The following is a 19,213-nucleotide window of genomic DNA, read 5'->3' on the forward strand; positions in this document are numbered from 1 at the left end:
CGAATTTTCCACCGTAAGCCGGATCAGAGACCACTTTTTCTGTGCCGTGACCTTTCTGTCTACCCACCCGGTAGCCTTTCCAGAAAAAGACGGACCTTGGGAGGTGATATTTCCATGGCAAACAGCCCTTTTCACCCGGATGACGCTGTGTCGACGAGTCAAGCGTACCCCTAGGCCTACCGGGCGGCCGAACTCGACGCGGCGGAGCGAGACGCGGACTCGCGTCGCTCTGCCTCACCATGGCCTATGCCGTGGAAGGAAACGACCTTGATCCATCGGAGTTCAACGACGGGTCATGGACACTGGCCCTTGATATGCAGAAAAAATACAGACGCCGGACCGGGACTGTATCAAGCCCGATCAACGGAGAGACTACGCTGACAAGTGAGTCGGTGCCAACGCCGAGACGCCAAGCGCGCCCGCCACCGACTGTGCGACGGCGACCCATGCCACGCCTTCCGGAGGACGATTACAAAGTGGTTCTTCGTCCGAATGGAGCCATCAACTTGACTGACGTTGGACCTGCGATAATCGTGGAGGCCATATGTATCGCCGCCAGCATCGACTTTCGGCTGGCACTCAAAGAAGACCAGGTGAGAATTCATCCAATCAAAAATACCATTACAGTCAGCACACCGGACCGCCTACGAGCCGAAGCTTATCGCAAGATCACGCAACTACAGCATGAACGAAACGCCCTCAGCATACCTGTGGCTGCATATGTGCCAGCACCCGACAACTCGGTGAAGGGGGTAATATATAAGGCACACAGCTATGAAGATGATCAGGGCATATATGAGGAAGTTTCGGGCAGGAACCCCGACCTGCCGGTGGTGAGCGCGAGAAGATTAGGTCAAACTAATCATTGCGTGATCACTTTCGCAGGGGACAAGCTCCCGAAGTATGTCAGATTCCTGGCCCTCACCTTCGAAGTTTTTCCTTTCCGAGAGAGACTTGAAGCCTGCTTCAATTGTAGGAAGTTGGGACACCGAACTGACGTTTGTCCCAAACCACGACCACAAGTACCAAGATGCCGGCGATGCGGTGAAGAACACACACCGCCACCCGAGGGAGAAAAACCGACCTGCCCTCCGTCCTGCGTAGTGTGCGGCGGAGGACATCAAACTGGCAGCCGCAATTGCAAATATCGCTTCATAACCAAAAAGCAGCCCGGCAAGCCAGTCGCAGCCGACAATGCAAAGGGGCAGGAAATTGACAAACCAGCTCCAGACAGCATTCCAAGCCAACAAGGTACCACCACCAAGAACAAGACGGCAGCGACCTGGGAATCCAGATCAAAGGAGAACAACGGAGGGGAGTCCCGGAGCCACTCAGAATCTTTTCCACCCTTGCGAGGTCGGAGCGAGAGCAGAGACCGCTCAGAGTCACGACCACGGAGAGACCACTCGAGCGAGAGCCGAGGGGAGCGATCGACGTCACGACCACGGGGAAACCGCTCGACATCCCGCCCGCGGGGAGACCGCTCGAGTTCATCACACAAGCAAGCGACCTCCAAAGGAAACAAACCTGCACCGCCGCCCCGGCCCAAGTCACCTCAAGACTCGTAGGTGAGAGAGCTGGCGGAGCAGATCAAATTACTTCAGCAACAATTGGCTGCAGCTAATAATGAAATTCGGCAGCTAAAATGTAAACAAAACCCCACTAATATTTCCCAAACTAAAAACGCGAACGAAATCGTGGCCTGCGTTGAACGTAAGGTAACTACTCAAGATGACATGGACACTGACAGTGTGCGTAACGCAAAACGAAAGGCTGTTAGTCCGATAGAGCCCACTACGGCAAATGAAACAACCGAAGTGTTGGACTCACGAATGACAAACCTTGAAACTATGATGGAAAAAATGATGACTAATATGTCCAACTAGGTAATACAGATTAAACAACTGACAGAGAGCATTACAGCCCTTAGCTCAACAGTGACATCGCTCGTAATTCACACTGGGCTTTCAATGGTACAACAACCTCCCTTAACTCAAGCTGAGTCACACAGCCAGGAGGTTGTCGATGCGCCAGAAACAATGACAACCACGACGCGCAACCCGGAAGCTCGACGCGCCGCCGGGGGGCCAATAAGATCACACAGCGCGAGCTCAGCGCGCATGGAACCTCATAGGCGATCGTGATGGCCAACGCACCTATAACAATCTGGCAGTGGAATTGCAGAGGCTTCGGCCGAAAACGCCGAGCTCTGGAATACACGATTCAAAATTATCCCACTAAACCCGATATTCTGGCCCTCCAGGAAACTTTCACGGCGGCGAAACTCTCTGGTTTCTCCCCTTACAATGAAATTGCACCCCCGGGTGCTTCTCCCGTCACGGCACTCATGGTCCATAGGAATCTAACTGCCAATCAAATAGACCTAGATTTCAAGGCAATCTCATATACCTTAGTCGAAATTTTACCAAAACAACGATTAGAACAAACATTATATATTCTAAATGTATATAGCTCCCCGAGAGATAAGACCCAAGCTGTATCGAAACTCTTAGATAAAGCCTATAAATTTGCAAACCGAGCACCGCTTGTGGTGCTTGGCGACTTTAATGCTCGGCACTCAGCTTGGGGCTATCTTAAATGTGAAAAGAAAGGCACAAAGCTCTGGGAAACCGCCCAAGATCTCGGCTACACCCTCCTTAACGACCCAGAACGTCCCACCCGCATAGGGAACAGCGTCAGTCGTAACACCTCACCCGACCTTACATTTATCAGAAATATTGTCAATGCCACCTGGGAAAATTTAGAAATAAATGTAGGGAGCGATCACTACATTTTATCCACAACGATCCCATGCAGGGGTTATAAACGAAATAGGCCTAAAGTCATGCATACTCGATGGGACATATTTCGTTTCATTCGAGATAAACGCGAGCCTGCACCGATTACAAGCCTTGAAGAATGGGTGTCCACCCTTGTACAAGATGCAGATAATTCAACTTCAGAGGTAGATGTAGAAGAGGACAGTCCGACTCCGGACGCCAAACTAATCCACTTATGGTCCGCGCAGCAAAGTCTTCAAAAGCGGTGGCTAACGCAAAAACATAACAAAAGCCTCCGTAAACGCATTGCACAGCTCGAGCGCGACATTGAGCAATACTCACAACAACTAAGCCAGGAACACTGGCATCAACTTTGCGACCGCCTCAACGGGCAGCTGGGGTGTAAAAATACGTGGTTCTTGCTTAAACATCTAATTGATCCTGACCAAACTAAAACGGCGTCGCAGAAAAACCTTCAGCGGATTATACGCTCCTTTCCGGGAGATAACGATGCACTTATTAAAGAACTTAAAATCGATACTTTAACCTTACTACAGATCTCCCTGCACCTGCCACTTACACAGGAAAAAACAACGAAGAATTAGACAGAGAAATTATGGAATCTGAGGTTCGAGCGGTTCTAATGAAAATCAAGACCACGTCAGCCGCTGGTGAAGACTGCGTCACCAATAAAATGCTACGCAATCTAGATGACTCCTCAGTAACGGAGATCACTAAACTCTTTAATACCCACTGGAAAGAGGGCACCATACCAACCAGCTGGAAGCATGCCAAAGTAATTTTTATACCAAAATCAGGCAAAAGTTGGAATTCGAAAATCTCCGCCCCATTTCTTTAACTTCATGCCTTGGCAAGGTTTTGGAGCATGTAATTTTAAACCGACTCAAAGAGTACTCAGAGAGAGAGGGGCTTTTCCCCCACACAATGATCGGATTTAGGCCAAATCTGTCTACGCAAGACATCATGTGGCAGATACAACATGATATTCTCGATCCAGGTCCCATTAGAGCCACGCGCACCATTCTTGGGCTGGACGTGAGCAAGGCCTTCGACAATGTGTCCCATGCGTCGATACTTGCCAATCTGACCGAAATGAATGTAGGCAAGCGCGTATACACTTACATTGCCAGTTTTCTTAAGGACAGAACTGCGGAGGTCCATTTGGGCGACATCAGAAGCGGATCTTTTCATTTAGGAACCAGGGGCACCCCTCAGGGCGCAGTGCTTTCCCCCTTCCTATTTAACGTTACCATGCGAGCTCTCCCTCCCTTACTGTAGAGGATTCCTCACATAAAGCATTCCATCTACGCGGACGACATCACCATCTGGACCAACAGTGGCTCGGATGGTGAGATCGCAGACGCGCTACAGGAGGCCGCAGACACAGTACAAAATTTCGTTAAACGAAACGGTCTTGTGTGCTCTCCCAAAAAATCTGAACTCCTAGTGATTAGGAATAAATCTCACAAACCCAGCACTAAAGGGGACTCGGCTTCTCCTATCTGCGTGAATATGGAAGGCGGACCGGTCCGACCTGTTTTAACGATCCGAGTGCTAGGAATGCTAGTACAGCACAACACACATAATTCAGAAGCAATAGCGCGGCTGCAAGCCACGGCCCGCCAAATATGTGGCCTGCTAAGGCGCGTAGCCACGCGACATCATGGGATGAAGGAGGCAGATCTATGCCGGCTGACCGAAGCCTTCCTGATCAGCCGCATTGAGTACTCCTTCCCATACTATCACCTCCGCCTCTCTGATAAAGAAAAAATAAATAGTATAATTCGCATGGCATACAAATCGGCCCTAGGGCTCCCTAGATATGCAAACTCCGAGCGATTACTACAATTAGGCATTTATAACACCCTCGATGAACTCATTGAGGCACACAAAAATGCGCAGCAAGCCCGTCTGTCAAGTACCGATGCGGGTAGAGGTGTCCTGGACAGACTAGGCATAAACCCTGTTATGGATTCGGCGGGGCGTACCTCGCTACCCCAGGCGATCAGACGTCAGCTCGTGGTGAAGCCTCTTCCCAAGAACATGCTATCGGGCAGACATGACGGAAGGCGGTCTGCCAGAGCGAAGGACCTTTATGAAAAATACAAAAACAACCAATTCGTTGCGTACGTGGACGCGGCCAAACAAAATGACCAATGGTATACCGTAAGTGTGGTGACCGGAGAGGGGCAGATTATCAATACCGCCTCGGTACAGGTGCCCTCCGCCGTAGAAGCTGAAGAGACCGCTATTGCTTTGGCCATGACGAGCGCCTCCGCTCGAACGATTTTAAGTGACTCGAAGAGAGCCATCATCAATATCTCGAAAGGGAGCATAAACATCAGAGCGGCGAGGATTTTAAAAAACTGCCAGCGTGACAAAATAATTGAATTAGTATGGGTCCCTGCCCACTCGGGGAACCCTGGGAACGAGGAGGCGCACCGCGTAGCCCGAGGTCTAACAAACCGGGAGGCGCGTCTCTCGGACCCGGTCTACCCTGGTGAGGCACCGACTTCTTTTAATGATATAACGAATATCTATAAAAGTGAACGGCGAGTCTACCCTCCGCCCGATGAAACCCTCACGAGAGCGCAGGCCACGATCCTTCGCCGCATTCAAACTGACTCATTTCCTAGTCCTCATCGGCTGGCGCTAATTACATGCGGATCGGTTAACCCAATCTGCCAAAATTGCAGCGCGCAAGAATTGGCCACACAAAATCACATATTGTGGGGCTGTGAAGGCTTTCCTCCCCCCAGAACGCTCCTGCCAGCTCGCTCACAGTCAACGTGGGAGGAGCTTATTAAAACTCCCCTTAAGGAAACGCAGCTAGCTATTGCTGCCTGGGCCGAAAGGGTCGCTGCCCACGTGGAGCCACCCTGAGGACCGCACCATATGTGTAAATAAAGTTGATTCCTCCTCTCGACCAAAATGCGTGCTTTGAGCGGGTTTTAAATTTTTTTACTGCACTATCTGTTGAAGCCAAAGAGAACACAGCAAAGTGAATCAGGGTAGCTTAACTGCGGTGCCCCCAAATGCTTGTTTCATGGTGGACGAGCCTAGCTCATCTTTGATAGGGAAAAGGTTAGATGGAACAACTGCCTCTAACATGATTGGTTTTGTGCCTGAACACTGTAACCCTGCTCACGTCTCAATAAACGGAACTCCCGTTAAATGGAACATATTTTCTTGGTCTCTTCAGGTTCCATTTGACAAGAGTCTACTTATTATGACATGCATCTGCACGGATAAACCAAACAACATTAGCTCAGGTTCTGGTGCAAAGCTACTCACCCGCCGCCTCAGTGGCACAATTCTTGACAGGAGGCCAATCAGGATGTCGGAGTAGATGCTCCTTTCGTGAGCCTCGTCAATTATTATCACAGAGTAGCCAGTCAGGAGGAAGTTCTGGTACGTGTGAAATAGACAGGAAAAGAGTGAACAGAGATTCGAAAGACGATGGCACCAAGTGCAGAGAACAATTTCAAGACAACGGACACTGTCCAGTGTTTTTCATCTCATTGCCTTTGTGTCTCTCAATCTCACGCAGAAAACATCGCTCTTGCTGAAGTAACACAAGTACCACGCACAGGTATCAAGTTTCTCTAGCTCCTTCTGTCACATCATATTATGCACCAGTGAGTTATTTTTACTTAAAAAAATGTATAGACGTAAAGCGCTCAGGCCCAATATTAGAACACTTATAAGTGATTCAGTGTCAGCTGCCTCCATAAACCTAAGGAAGACTGTCATATTTATCACTTCCCATTTTATTATCTGTGACAAGGGCGTAGCTAGAAAATATTTTCATGAGGTGCCTGACCTCTGCATGTGTGCTCATATATGCACACATATCAAATGTAAATTTTAAAGGGGGGGAGTGGTTGGACCCCTTCTCCTAACACCTGTAATGGTTAACTAGAAGCCAAGCTTTGATGGTATGAAACACTTCGAGTACACTTACGTTTTGAATCTCTTTCAGAAGGACACCATCCGTCATGAACTTGATCTTGGTGTCGCCTGTGACATTTCCTTCAAAACGGATTTGGTACGAGACCTCCGACGATGAAAGGCTCATCTCCTCGGCAACTCGCTTTGACATGGACACGGCAGCCACTCGTCTGGGCTCAGTAATGCCCACCATTTTTTCCCTGCAAGGAAGTAAGTAGTAACAGAAAAAATGTGTCGTCAGGATGCAACCTTCACCTCTATTACAACAATGCCAGGTAAGAGTAGGTCACTAAAATGCTTTATTAATGCCATTGCACTTTCCTGCAAGCCTTGCCCCACTGGGTGCTAGTATGTGAAACACACCGCTACAGAGTTCCAGAGAGTGTTAACCACATAAGACACTGCAATTTTTAGCTATGAAGCGCCACACTATGGACGTGTGTTTACGTGACCTGGCCTCTGGCTCAGTGGCTCTGATACTATCAACAAGAACTGTACACACAATGCAGTAATGCAGGCACAGCAAAGCAAAGTCTGCTCGATTACATCTTATATGCAGCAGACTCTCGATAAATGGAGATCTCTTTTAAACAGAAATGCTGCGTAAGCGTAACCACTGCCTTTGATGTGACTGGTTTCATACTTTAATTCTGCGCCCCTGTTCACCTCTCAGCAAATGGAACTCCTGCTAACATATTTTTCTGGTACCTTCAGGTTCCATTTAACAAGAGTCTACTGTACTAAGACATAATTCTAACAAATTATCATTCCCCATCCACAAAACTGCTACACCCATTTCAGTGTCATCAAAACGAAGAATAAAAGTGCAGCAGGTTGCCCTTCGATTTGGTGACTCCTCAAAAGAATAAAAGCAGTCTACCCCATATGTCTAGAACAGCACTGTGCCGTTGGTAACCGTTCCTTCGTTTTCCTACCTCTAAGCATCCTACAGATGCAGTGAAGCAATTTGGCAAGTTGCCGGAAATCGACATACCTGGCGTATCCGGCTTCATAAAGAAACTGGGGAACCTGTGTCGTCTTTCCCGAGCCAGTCTGGCCACAAATCACAACAACGTCGTGTTCCGCTATGGCTTCCATTATTCTTTGTTCTTCCGCCAGAATTGGAAGCTGGTGCCGAGCTTTCTGAAAGGAAATAACCAAGAAAGAAAGAAAGGAAAAGCGATCTGGATGCTGAATAATCAACTAAAAGCAGAACTAACAGGCCTGCAGATGTACACTTACGATGTAAATCACATTACATTTCGGTGACACCTCGCTGATACCGAGCGAAACCAACATGCAGCTGTTGAATTGCCTCGATGGCTACCACTAAGCGAAGTGAACAATGCTGCACTGTTACCCACCAAGGTAGCTCTGTGGTTATGGTCGCAAGCTGCTAAACGTGGGGGTATGAGTTCGATTGTCAGCCACAGCAAACGTATTTCAATGTGGGCAAAATGCAAAAACAGCCATATACTTAGATTTTGGTGGATAATAATAAAAACTCCTAGAGGTCGAAATTCATTCAGACTTTGCAAACTTGGAAAATCAGCGCGAACACGACGAAGACACAAGACAAGAAGGACACAGTATGAGCGCTGTCTAACAACTGACACACGAAAAAACGAAACCACGAAAAACCAACACAATGCGTACACATGGTGATGGTTTTTCATGCATTTGTTTTTTGTTTTTTTTTTCAGTAAACTTCAGTTGTTAGATAGCGCTCGTATTGTATCTAGTCTGGTGTCTCTGTCGTGTTCATGCTGTTTTCCAAATATGCATCGCAGTGATGCTACTGGCTTAGGCCACTTTGGAGCAGCTTTTGGAGCAGGCAAAATTGCGTTTTGGAGCAGCAAAACTAGCTTTTGGAGCAGGTGCTCTGCAACAATTCATTCTGAGCCGAAGAATTCTTAAGAAAGTAATAAACATCGACCACAGCAGCGTCGACATCCGAGCCAACAGCACTCAAGCCGCGGGCAAATGAGTTGTGCACTTCGTGCAAGCAGCACTCTCCTACATCTATGATGTCAGGGTATGCTTCCTGCATCTTTTTTCTGAAGCTTTTCATTGCATTAGGGCCATCCGTAGAAAAGCAAATGACATTTTTCTGCGGCAGGTCCATCATTGCTCTCCGCACTTCACTAGCCAAAATTTCCTAAGTCGCAGAGCTTAGCCGGAAAGACGTTAGGTGATCCACAACTCGCTGCATTTTATTGGAGAAATGCCTAACTACAACATCAAGTTGTTGGTACCTCTTCAGGAAGAGGGGTCTCGTCAATGCTAACAGATAAAACCACATCCGGCTTGTTCAGCTCGTCAGGCACAAGTTTCTTGAAATACGGCCCGAGGCCATCACTCATTATGTAGGATGCCTTGAACCTCTTACAACTAAACTGCTTCGCTGTTTCGGAATCTCCAAATAACTTGGGAAACAAGGCAGTTGCTGTGTCGGCCCACGAGTATGGGATGCCCTTGAGAGTCATGCCAAGCACAACCAGAGTTTCTGCGTTTGTCACGCGGTCACACTGCAAAACGTTCCATGGACTGCCGAATTCCAAAGTCGGCTGGATCGTTTTCGGCTGCTGCAGCCCACCTGAAGCATCTCAATGACGACTGGTAGCATCAATGTGCCGTTTCATGGCTGCATGTCGCTTGACTGCTGCTACGCCATGCTGCCTACAGTTGATGCTTTGATTACAAAAAAAAACACAAAACGCAGTTCCTTCGTACGCTTGACAACACCATATTGATACAGTATAACCTCATTACAACAGACCTTCATAGTGAAGAGGATATTGGTTTGTTGTAAAGGGAGTATGTAAAATCCAAGTACTGTTACAACAGACTTTCATGTAAACACTGAATGGGTCTGTTATAACCGGAGAGAATTACGAGCCACAAACATGGTCTTATTTTTAACGGGGGACCAAAAAAAAATGCGATTTTTGGAAAATCACATTTTCAGTTTCTGTAGCCCATTTCTGATTCCAAAATATCTTCAATGAAAACTACGTAGAAGTGCTATAAAAAATTTGTTTTGCGTCTGCCGACTTGGTGAAAATTGCGGAAATACAAAAAAAAGCGTTTTTCAAAATTATAGCTCGGCAACGGCGCAACTGGGCGCCACCATTTTGGGCTCGTCGTAAAGAGCATTTCTCCGCGTTCAAGTTCTCCGTTTCAGCTGGCTCCTCCATTCAGTGTACGAAAAACACGTTTTGGCTGCTTCTGCGGTATTACCGCAGAAGCAGCCAAAACGTGTTAATGCTCGCTTCGGGATCGTCGTCTGCTGCTTGTGCGTCGCGAGGTCGTGGCTGTCGAAAATTGCGCTACTTAGTGACGCGTTTGCACTCGTTCTGTGTTTACGGGTCGACGATAATTTGAAACGCTTTAGTTGGGCAGCTGCAAGCGGAAGCTCAATCATCAGATTACGATAGCGCGCCGCACTCGTCGCGAACATCGCAGACGTGCGACTAATAGCGTTGACTCGTTGGACCCGCTGTTCGAGGTTCTTCTTATCAGCACTTCGAAGTGACGAAGACCACCGCGGGACAACTCCTTGTACTCGCAATCGAGCATGACGTACTTTGAAACATCGGGCACCGCGGCCACGCACATCGCAACCGAGCTTTCTACTAGATGTTGTGGTTAGGCCTAACTCCGTTCACGGTGCCGATGTACGAGCCAAATCCGAACTTTGCGGGCAAGAACATCGCGCAAGCGGACATGGGAAAGCGAAGAAGCCGTAATGTCCTTCGTCTCAAGCAACGAATCGCACTGCCCGCTGGCTCCTCAGAACCGCGGATGGGCATTTTGCGCATCGGCAGCGGACCCCCCGGCCAAGCTCGCCGCGCAGCGACCGCGCGGAGAAGCGGTGACAGCAGCTCGCAATTTCGCGAGTCAGCGTCCCAAACGCAACACCAAGCACGCTGCGGGCCGTTTTTTTTGTCGCTACAGCTAGGCATAGCTGATCATTGACAGACCGGGGATCGGCGGCCTTCGTTCTTAAATCGGTACGTCGATATCCGCGGTGCGCTGCTCCCGTCCCGAAAGTATGCTAAGCGATGTTTGAAGTCGGAAGTTAATGACCGTGGTAGAAAAGTCCGCTCTAAAGGGGTCCTGACCACCTTGCTGGCCTGAAATTTTAGTCAATTATATCCGAATGTCCGTTGTACCAGAATCCGTTGTAAATGAAGCTCAATCAATGGAACTAATACGGAGGTCGGCATAACGCCGCAAATTGGTATGTAATATCCGAATGTCTGTTGTAAACAGATCCGTTGTAACGAGGTTATACTGTATTTTGTCTCCATTTTCATCACTCTCATAGAGAACGTCCGCGTACAGCGCGATGTCGCTCTCAATGGGGGAACCTCGATCATGTAGTTAGTTTCATTTCTGAAAGTCAGAGTACACCCTTTTGGCGCAGGCTTGGCGCAGAATCGCCAAATTTTGAGGAAATGTAGCAGGTTGTAGCAGCCAGGGCACTTTGGCGCAGTCTGGCGCAATTGGCGCAGCAGTAGCATCACTGGCATCGTTTCCAACTCGCCCACCTCTCTGCCTTACTGCAGACTTTGCAAGTATGGCTTACCTCAAATCATGGCTTTGGCATATAAAAAAAACCCCATAGTTTGTCTTTATAATGCCCACACTGTCATAATTTCTTCATAAGCTGTGTTGATAACTTCTTTACTTATTAAATTACCAATCATGGGCAAGCATTTTCTCTCCATAACTGTTTGAAACCTGATAAAACCTAGACAACCAAGCATGCAGTGAAGGTGATACACTCAAACCTCATTATAACAAAGTCGCATCTGACACGAAAATAAGTTCGTTATATCCGAAAATTCGCTATAAACATATATTTGTAACACTGTATATATTACAAGACTATTCTTCATTTAGTTCATTATAACCGATAATTCGTTATATCCGTGTTCATCATATCGAGGTTTAAATGTATGTGCTTTTACTGACACTGCTCACGCTTTTGTTGTTTCTTAAATCAGATGTGATCTATGGGAAGGTTACGACACCAAGCGCTTTGGAACAATCACTAGGGGGTTCCCTCCCTCTTAGGTGCGAAGTACCTTATGCACTCGGGTTGTCGGCGTCTCCTGCCGTCATAGCCCGTCCCAGCGTCTCTTGTTGTCGCCCGTCACGGTAAAGCAAGTGGCAAATAAGACGGCGTGTTCGCTCGGGAAAACCTTGCCAGAATGCGCGCTCGCCCGCGAAAGACAACGCGACGTGTGCTTCTCTGAGTGGCAAATAAGATGGCGCATTGGCTCAGGAAAAGCTCTGTTTCTCCGATGGGCACTGGACGCTGTCTGTAGCAATGAGAGGACGCTGTCCTCTCATTGCTATTAATGTGTCCCTTTAGAAAACACTGGTGCTTCGCACCTCCCTAGGTTTCACGTTAGTGGAGCTGCCTTGTACAGTATACACACAAACCTCGTTATAACGAACACGGATATAACGAATTATCGGTTATACCGAAGTAAAGTGAAGAATAGTCTTGTCATAGCTACAGTGTTAAAAATAAACGTTTATAACGATTTTTTGGATATAACGAAGTCATTTTCGTGGCAGATGTGACTTTGTTATAATGAGGCTTGAGTGTAGTATAGCAAGGGATAGGAAAGGGAAGTGAGGGTGAGGAGGAGGAAAAAGAGGAGGGCAACACCACCAGCTCCGCCGCTTCCTTAGTCTTTGCACTACTACTGCATAGCTGCCCCAATTTCTTTCTCAAGAAGATCTCCTTGATTAGCAACTGTAGTACAAGCCTCCACAAGAGAGAGCATTCCCACCACTGCGCTAAGACTGCAGGCTTGGCACTAAGCCATCATTGCTGTCGCTCAGAGACACCAATGCGTTCAGCGGTAGTCACACAAAATCTATCCAAAAATATAACTGTCAGAGAACACATGCCCAGTTTTTTTCAGCTAGGTTAACTAGCTCACTGAATGCCGAGTTTAAAGGTGGAATAAGTCTTTCATTTTTACTGACCAAACAACTCCCATAGCTACACCAAGCATGTCACTCAATACTGCAGGTCATTGCATAAAATTCAGCAATTAATTAGCCAGTGGTTACTGACGATGTTTTTAAAGGAAAGGAGCATCTAAAGTCCTGCGGTATTTGGTGCACTCCACAATAAAGTTGATTGAGTCAGTGATATGAGAAAATAAATGCCCTTGAATATTGTCCCAAGAATAATTTTGACACAATTATTAAGCTTACAAACTTCCGTTCCACTTGAGTGGCAGAAAGAAAACGGCACAAAAAAACAACCGAGCACCAGAACAAGGCAGACACAAACAACAGCGCTTGTTCTTCCTTGTAATGGTGCTCGTTATTTTTTTCCCCGCTGTTTTCTTTCCGCTATGTCGTACCAACACGCCCAAGCATCCACATTAGCCACTTGAGTGGACTGGTTTCCTGCATTTTTTCCCACCAGCATTCATAACAAGGTGATTATAGAACATACCAAAAACGAAATCGGCACCCCTTCATAGAGCAAGGAAATGACTTACTTGAACCTCTTCACTCCTGTGAACGGGCATAAAAACGGAGGGCGTGGAACGCTCAACAGGCTTCACTTGAGGCTGCTGTTGGCTTTCCGCTGGTGTCGCTGCCGCTAGTGGCCGTCTCAGCATCTTTGACTGCCTCATTAGCTGCACCCTCTGTCACACCGTCGCTCTTTGTATTGTCACTACCCTCATCTTCTCCAACTTTCCTTCACTTCTGTAGAGCTCTGGCCATCACCAGACCCTTCCTCTCGGCCGATAGCTCGTCGTCATCAGTCCCACCGTCTTCAGACTCCGACGATTCCGAATCGAAACCTAGGACGTCATCCCTGTCGATGCGGGCTCTCTTGGGTGCCATTTGTCTGCTTCCCTTGACGCTGCTTATTCGTGTTGGCCCCTTCTTCTCATCTGGCTGAGGCGCAGTCGTGAGCTCGCTGAGGCTGTTTGAGAGAGAACAAACATCTTTATATACAAGGTACCTAAGGATAGGTACTTTTAGTCCAGCACACCTGAGATCGGGCAGTGTCCCGGGCCCTCACAACCAATCTTAGCTGGGGTGCTATTCCGGACATTGTCAAATTTTGCCACTGGTAAACTCTGATTGGCCCAGAGCGAAGATACAGCCGCCCTGATTAGCTTAATATGTCACTATTATGAATTTTAACAAGATGACAGAATTTGACAGTGTCCCACTATAGCACTTCTGATGTGAAGGCTGTTTGAAACCAAGAACAAGAAACGAGCAAGTCAGAGAAATACCACTCTGCTCTCCAGCTTTTTGTAGGAGGCAGGAAAGGATGGCCAATTTCGTAGAGAACGCGAATTCGACATGATGTGTGCTGACGATTACTTCCTAACAGACAAGGTGAAGTTGAAGCAGAAAGATCTCCGGGAGTTTAAACTTGGGCAAGCTGGTGAGGATCCATGTAGAAAATATCAACAGCGCATACAAGATTAGGAAAGAGGACAGGACAAGCATTTCCTAATCTTGTATGCGCTACTAATAACTTATAAATGGACCTCTGGGGATACGGGTTAGTGAGGCTACATATAGCGAGAGAAGAAGATGAGGCAGCCAGAAAAAGGTGATGTCAGTGTGAATATTCATCTAAAAAGCAGCAGGTTGAGGGAAGGGGAGCTTATCACCCATATAGCAAATTAAGCACCAAATGTACTGAAAAATGCTTCCCAGCATTTATGTTTTATGATACAGCAACAGCATAAAATAACAAACAGGAAAGAAAAATCTCCAAGTGTGTTTTGTTTCATTCAAAAGGCATAAAAGCAGTGACTACTCATCGATAATAAAAGTTGGCCATAATAAAAGTTGTTTTCATTCATTCATTCATACTCATCGATGGCTCAAGACAAATCACCAAATTTACATGTAGGAAACATGACTAAAAAGCAACTGCACAAAAACTACACCCTTCCTATCGTTACTGTACTCACATTTGATGGCAGAATTCTGTAGTACTGAAATCATGACTGTTTTTTTTAACTTACATAGTGACCCAGTAATTCGACATAGTTTATTAGAAAGCAGGGCTCTAGAAATGCTCTTACCGTTCAGACCTTTGGTCTGCATGGCGGGATGTGGAAATCAGCATAGAAAGCTCCTTCTGGCTGGCCTGTGATTTCTGAAGCTCTTCTAGTAGGTGAGTCCTCTGCAACAAGTGATGAGAAAATTAAAAAAAAAAGACACAAGTAGCATTTCTGAGTACAAAGTTACATACTGTACTCAACATGTTCAGTGCAAAAAAGAACACGAAAACACAAGGAAGGGCGCGACACACAAGGATGGGCACGACACAGTGCTTGTGTCATGCCCTTCCTGTGCTAGTTACAGTGCAGTGATTTTGTAAGTGTAGTGACAAAATTTGTGAAGTTGAGAAACCTAGTGCTATTCAGCACACTACAGAAGCATAGAGTAGTGGATCGAATTTAGTGCTCCTCTGATTCAGAGATCACAGACCAGTGCAAATACCAGTAGCATTACAGTGCACATGCTTTCACAGTCCTAGAAGCCTCTTTAGTGGAAAACCAGACGAGTCAGAGCATTGAATACAATGAATTCATTCTTTAGCTTGGGTGCTGGAAGTAAAACTTCCCTTCTCATTGATCTTTTTAGATCAGCAATAGCTTCAGCCCTTTGAAGGTAACTGCCGATCTGAGGAAAATTAAAAATAAATTTCATGAAATGCCTACTAACGTACAATAATTATTTTATGGGAAAATCCTGGATGGACAAGCCACAATATTTGGGACAATCGACATGGGTGGCCAATTTACATTTATTAGGTTCTAATGTCAACACAAGTTTAAAATTTGTGTGTATGCTTCTTTTGCCTGGTACGATGGAAATGCTATCAGAAATGTGCGAGTATAATGTGTGTACGATGCCATAAAGGGCATTTTGAAGTGTGATCAGGTGATTAAGACACTTACGTTGATCTTTTTGTTCTTCTTTTCCAAAATCTTCTGTAGTAATTTCTTCTTCTTCTTGGACAGCTTTGGAGCCGCCTTGACATCTTGCGATTTGTTGGCTTCCTTCTTGCCAGCTTTCTTGGAAGGCAGGACCAAGGCATTGCTACTGTCGTACTTGTCTTCTCTCACATCTAGTTGCACTCGACCTGCAGGCAAGACAACACGCCATGTATCAGTTCCACCAACAGTGCTTGTTGCAAAAACGAAACTTAGTTTAGTTTCGCGTTCCTGCGACGCTGCGCGTTACACTTGCCACATTGCACGTAGCGCTGCGCAAAATACAGAAACGACATCGCGTGTTCTGAGATTCTCGCGGAAAACAGTGACAGCTGGTGAACTTAAAGCACACACTCAACACAACATGAAACTGCACTGCGTCACAACATACCGAACAACACGCTCATCATACCACATTAATTCAAATAAAAACATTGTTTTGCCACATGCAACACTTTCGGATATCACTGGTAGCCGTCTACTGGAAATATAGCTCATTGCGGACGCTGTATTTGTGACTACACTAGCAGAACATCACGAGCACCACAGATATCCGAGCTCCCGATTACTGCTTTAGGGACGTTGTAACGTAAGTCAGTTGCGAGGAACTGACCTCCGGCGGTTTGTCGTTGTCTGTGGACGCTGTACGTTGCGAGCCTCTCGCTTTGGCATCGTATTTGCGGCGCGATCAGGCCCCATTTCGCTGGAGATCGCACTGCGCTACACAACGCTCAACTCAAAGCACGTGGATCAAGTTGATGTGTTGAAGGGCCATTGTTGCTACCGTGACACTCGGAACCCGCCAGAAAAGTTTTAACAAATCGCTTAAATTAAAAAACTCTCGCATATTACTGTTTATTTGCTGCAATTGCTCTTCACCCATTTACAGGCTCTGTCATGTTTTTAAGGTGCTTCATAACTTCGTAATTTGTTTTAAAATAAATAGGAAAAAGCGCGATAGTGTAACAATTGTTAGTGCTTCCAACGCATGCTTCAACTGCGGATAAGTTTTACTAACTACCGCTACTTGGCGCTGCACATTTAATGGCCGAGTTTTATTTTTGAAGTTTATTTAAAACTTAGAGTACTATATCTGTTTCATGCTTTTTATTGTAACTAAATTAGGTAAATTGACATGCAACATGCTTTGTTGTAGTTTATAATTCATTATGAACAGGTGCTGCCAAGCTGCGGCAAAAACATAATGTTGAATATTTTATAACTGTAGTTGGAGCACTACATATTGTTAAACTGTGCTGAAATTCGCGCGCTTTCCGAAAAAACATCGAGAGAATCTTTTTGGCGCTCTCCCTTCGCTTCCACATGTAACGGTGAACAAACATGAGTTTCGCGCAAGTTCACAGCGATGTAATGCGCTCATGTTCGAAAACCTTGCCAAGGAGTTCCGTGACAAGAAGGACGGGTACGCATAATTTTCAGAATGCTCCCCCGTTAGAAATTTCTTGAACTGCATGTACTGATTACAAGCCTCGTGTTTCTCTCTACGTTTTTAGTTTCCACGAAAACGCTGAATGAGTGAGTGCGACCGCATTCGTGCGTTACCTTCTCATAAGCGAGTTCTTACGTGACACGATGCACGAGGTGAGCTTTTTTTACGCGCGGTTTACTGTGACGCAACGCATGTCCACGTAGGCTGGACCACTTCTCAGAGCCCCCCTTCAGCCGGCTATGAGACTCGTTGATAGGCGCCGTGTCAAGCGACTGACCTGTCCGCGAGGCCGTGTGGTCTATCGAGTCTCTGGCGAAACGAGGGCATTCTAGCACTTGCCTGCCGAGCAGCAATTTCTGCGCCTGCTATTCGTATCTGCACCAAGGTAATGCTGTACGCGTTGGTGAAATTATAGCTGATGTAGTATGTGTTCTGTTCCTGACTATATCGTCTACACACTGGTAAACTTATTCTCAGTCGTTCAGTTTTGAACACGCCAATGAAAAATACCACACTAGCTGCAAATTATGTTGTGGCTGGCTCGTTAATATTTAATATCGTGTGTAAGCTTGGTTAGGTTTCACCTATATAATTGTGTAATTGCTTACAGAAGATTAGATTCAGTGGTTATGATTGTGTATACTAATGGCGTAAAGAAATAGCACTGGCTGTAATAACTTTTAAGCTGAATTGCAGCACGGCTTTTGCAGTCATATACAATGTGTTATAATCAATTAACCTAATATATGTGAACATTGCTGGTTCCATATACACGTGTACACTTAAGGGTCCTAAGCGCAAAGTTGATCGGGTACTGTTTCTGGTTACGTACGTTAAACATAGGCTTGCATGCTTCTAAACCACAAAGTCTTTAAGAAAGGTGTGCTGCTATAGTCTAAGCATTACGAGTGTATAGGCATACAGATACTATCACTCTACATTTCTTTAGTTTTGCTTTCTGCAGCTTTGAATGTACTACAACAGCTGATTTCAAACATCACATCAGTTCATGCCAGTAACATGGCCTGTGTTTTTTGTCTTTTTTTATTCCTCTACAGTGCTACGAAAACAAGAGATACCAATGGTAGGAATGATTTGGAGTGTACTTACTTTCCCCAGTGCTGGCAGAGCTTTCGTGGTAACACTTTCATTACTGGCCTAATTCTTGCTTGACATTTGTGTGCATGTGCCATTTAGACTGAAGTTATGCTTATTCAGAAGCTGTCTATTAATAATAAAAAAAAGCTTTAACTTTGCTTTTGTATTCAACTGAGAATTAGAAGCTATGCAGAAGCTTCTTGCGAGTGCTAAAGATGAACTAAAAAACTTTCAAACTATTTATGTAGTGTTTGGCTGCATGACACTATGACATCGTAGCGATATTTCCCTTTCGATGATTGTCACAAGATGTACAAGATTTTGGGCAAATGTGCCTAGTTTAGATTGTAAATCAGGGTTCCTGTATTATCTGCACCTGGGGCTCATTTTGGTAGAACTTCCGGGCAAGCAGAATTGTTGGTGTGTAGATACAAAAACTACTGCAATTGCCCGAGTATCCCATGCTGAGAATAGTGTATCAAAGTGCACAGCTAAAAAGAAAGTGAACACAGAAAAAAAAGAACAGTTCACACTCATTTAGTTTTTGCGAACGCTTCCCCCATCTCATTACAAATATTCCTAGGGTTGGCTTCCTTTCTTGGTATATTTTGGGGTGTTATGTGATCTTGGAAAGTAATGTCCTTTATGATGTACTGATGTACCCAAACTTTTGAAGTAATAGGTATGTAATATTCTTTTCTTTCAGTGTAAGCACGTCCTTGCGTCAAGACTGGCAGAAGCACTTGGAGCTTGCGAAGACATCGGTTGCACGGATGACACAATGATGTTCATGTTGCAAGGCCTCAGTTGATTAACATATGGCTGTGCTTTTGCTCTTATCAGCTGAGCAGGTCTAATTAACAGACTCTGCTCAAATGCATTGCCAGTACAGAAGTATG

The 19,213-nt window shown here is 46.0% G+C and overlaps 1 protein-coding gene and 1 pseudogene across 1 annotated transcript in view; one reads left to right on the forward strand and one right to left on the reverse strand.

Moving 5' to 3' along the window:
- LOC119378242 (probable ATP-dependent RNA helicase kurz) overlaps positions 1–13,712 on the reverse strand; it is a 30,988-nt gene extending 17,276 nt beyond the window's left edge. The window contains exons 1-4 of the mRNA XM_037647441.2: positions 13,289–13,712; positions 7,747–7,895; positions 6,766–6,952; positions 6,096–6,209 (exon numbers count right to left, since the gene is read on the reverse strand). Coding sequence (XP_037503369.1) covers positions 6,096–6,209; positions 6,766–6,952; positions 7,747–7,895; positions 13,289–13,426 — 588 coding nt within the window. The 5' untranslated portion in view covers positions 13,427–13,712. The remainder of the gene's footprint in view (positions 1–6,095; positions 6,210–6,765; positions 6,953–7,746; positions 7,896–13,288) is intronic.
- Positions 13,713–17,107: 3,395 nt separating this feature from the next.
- On the forward strand, positions 17,108–19,143 carry LOC119378239 (zinc finger SWIM domain-containing protein 7-like; annotated as a pseudogene).
- The last annotated feature ends 70 nt before the right edge of the window (positions 19,144–19,213 follow it).

This window comes from Rhipicephalus sanguineus, unplaced genomic scaffold (assembly GCF_013339695.2).
Source record: "Rhipicephalus sanguineus isolate Rsan-2018 unplaced genomic scaffold, BIME_Rsan_1.4 Seq748, whole genome shotgun sequence".
Classification (NCBI taxonomy): domain Eukaryota; kingdom Metazoa; phylum Arthropoda; class Arachnida; order Ixodida; family Ixodidae; genus Rhipicephalus; species Rhipicephalus sanguineus.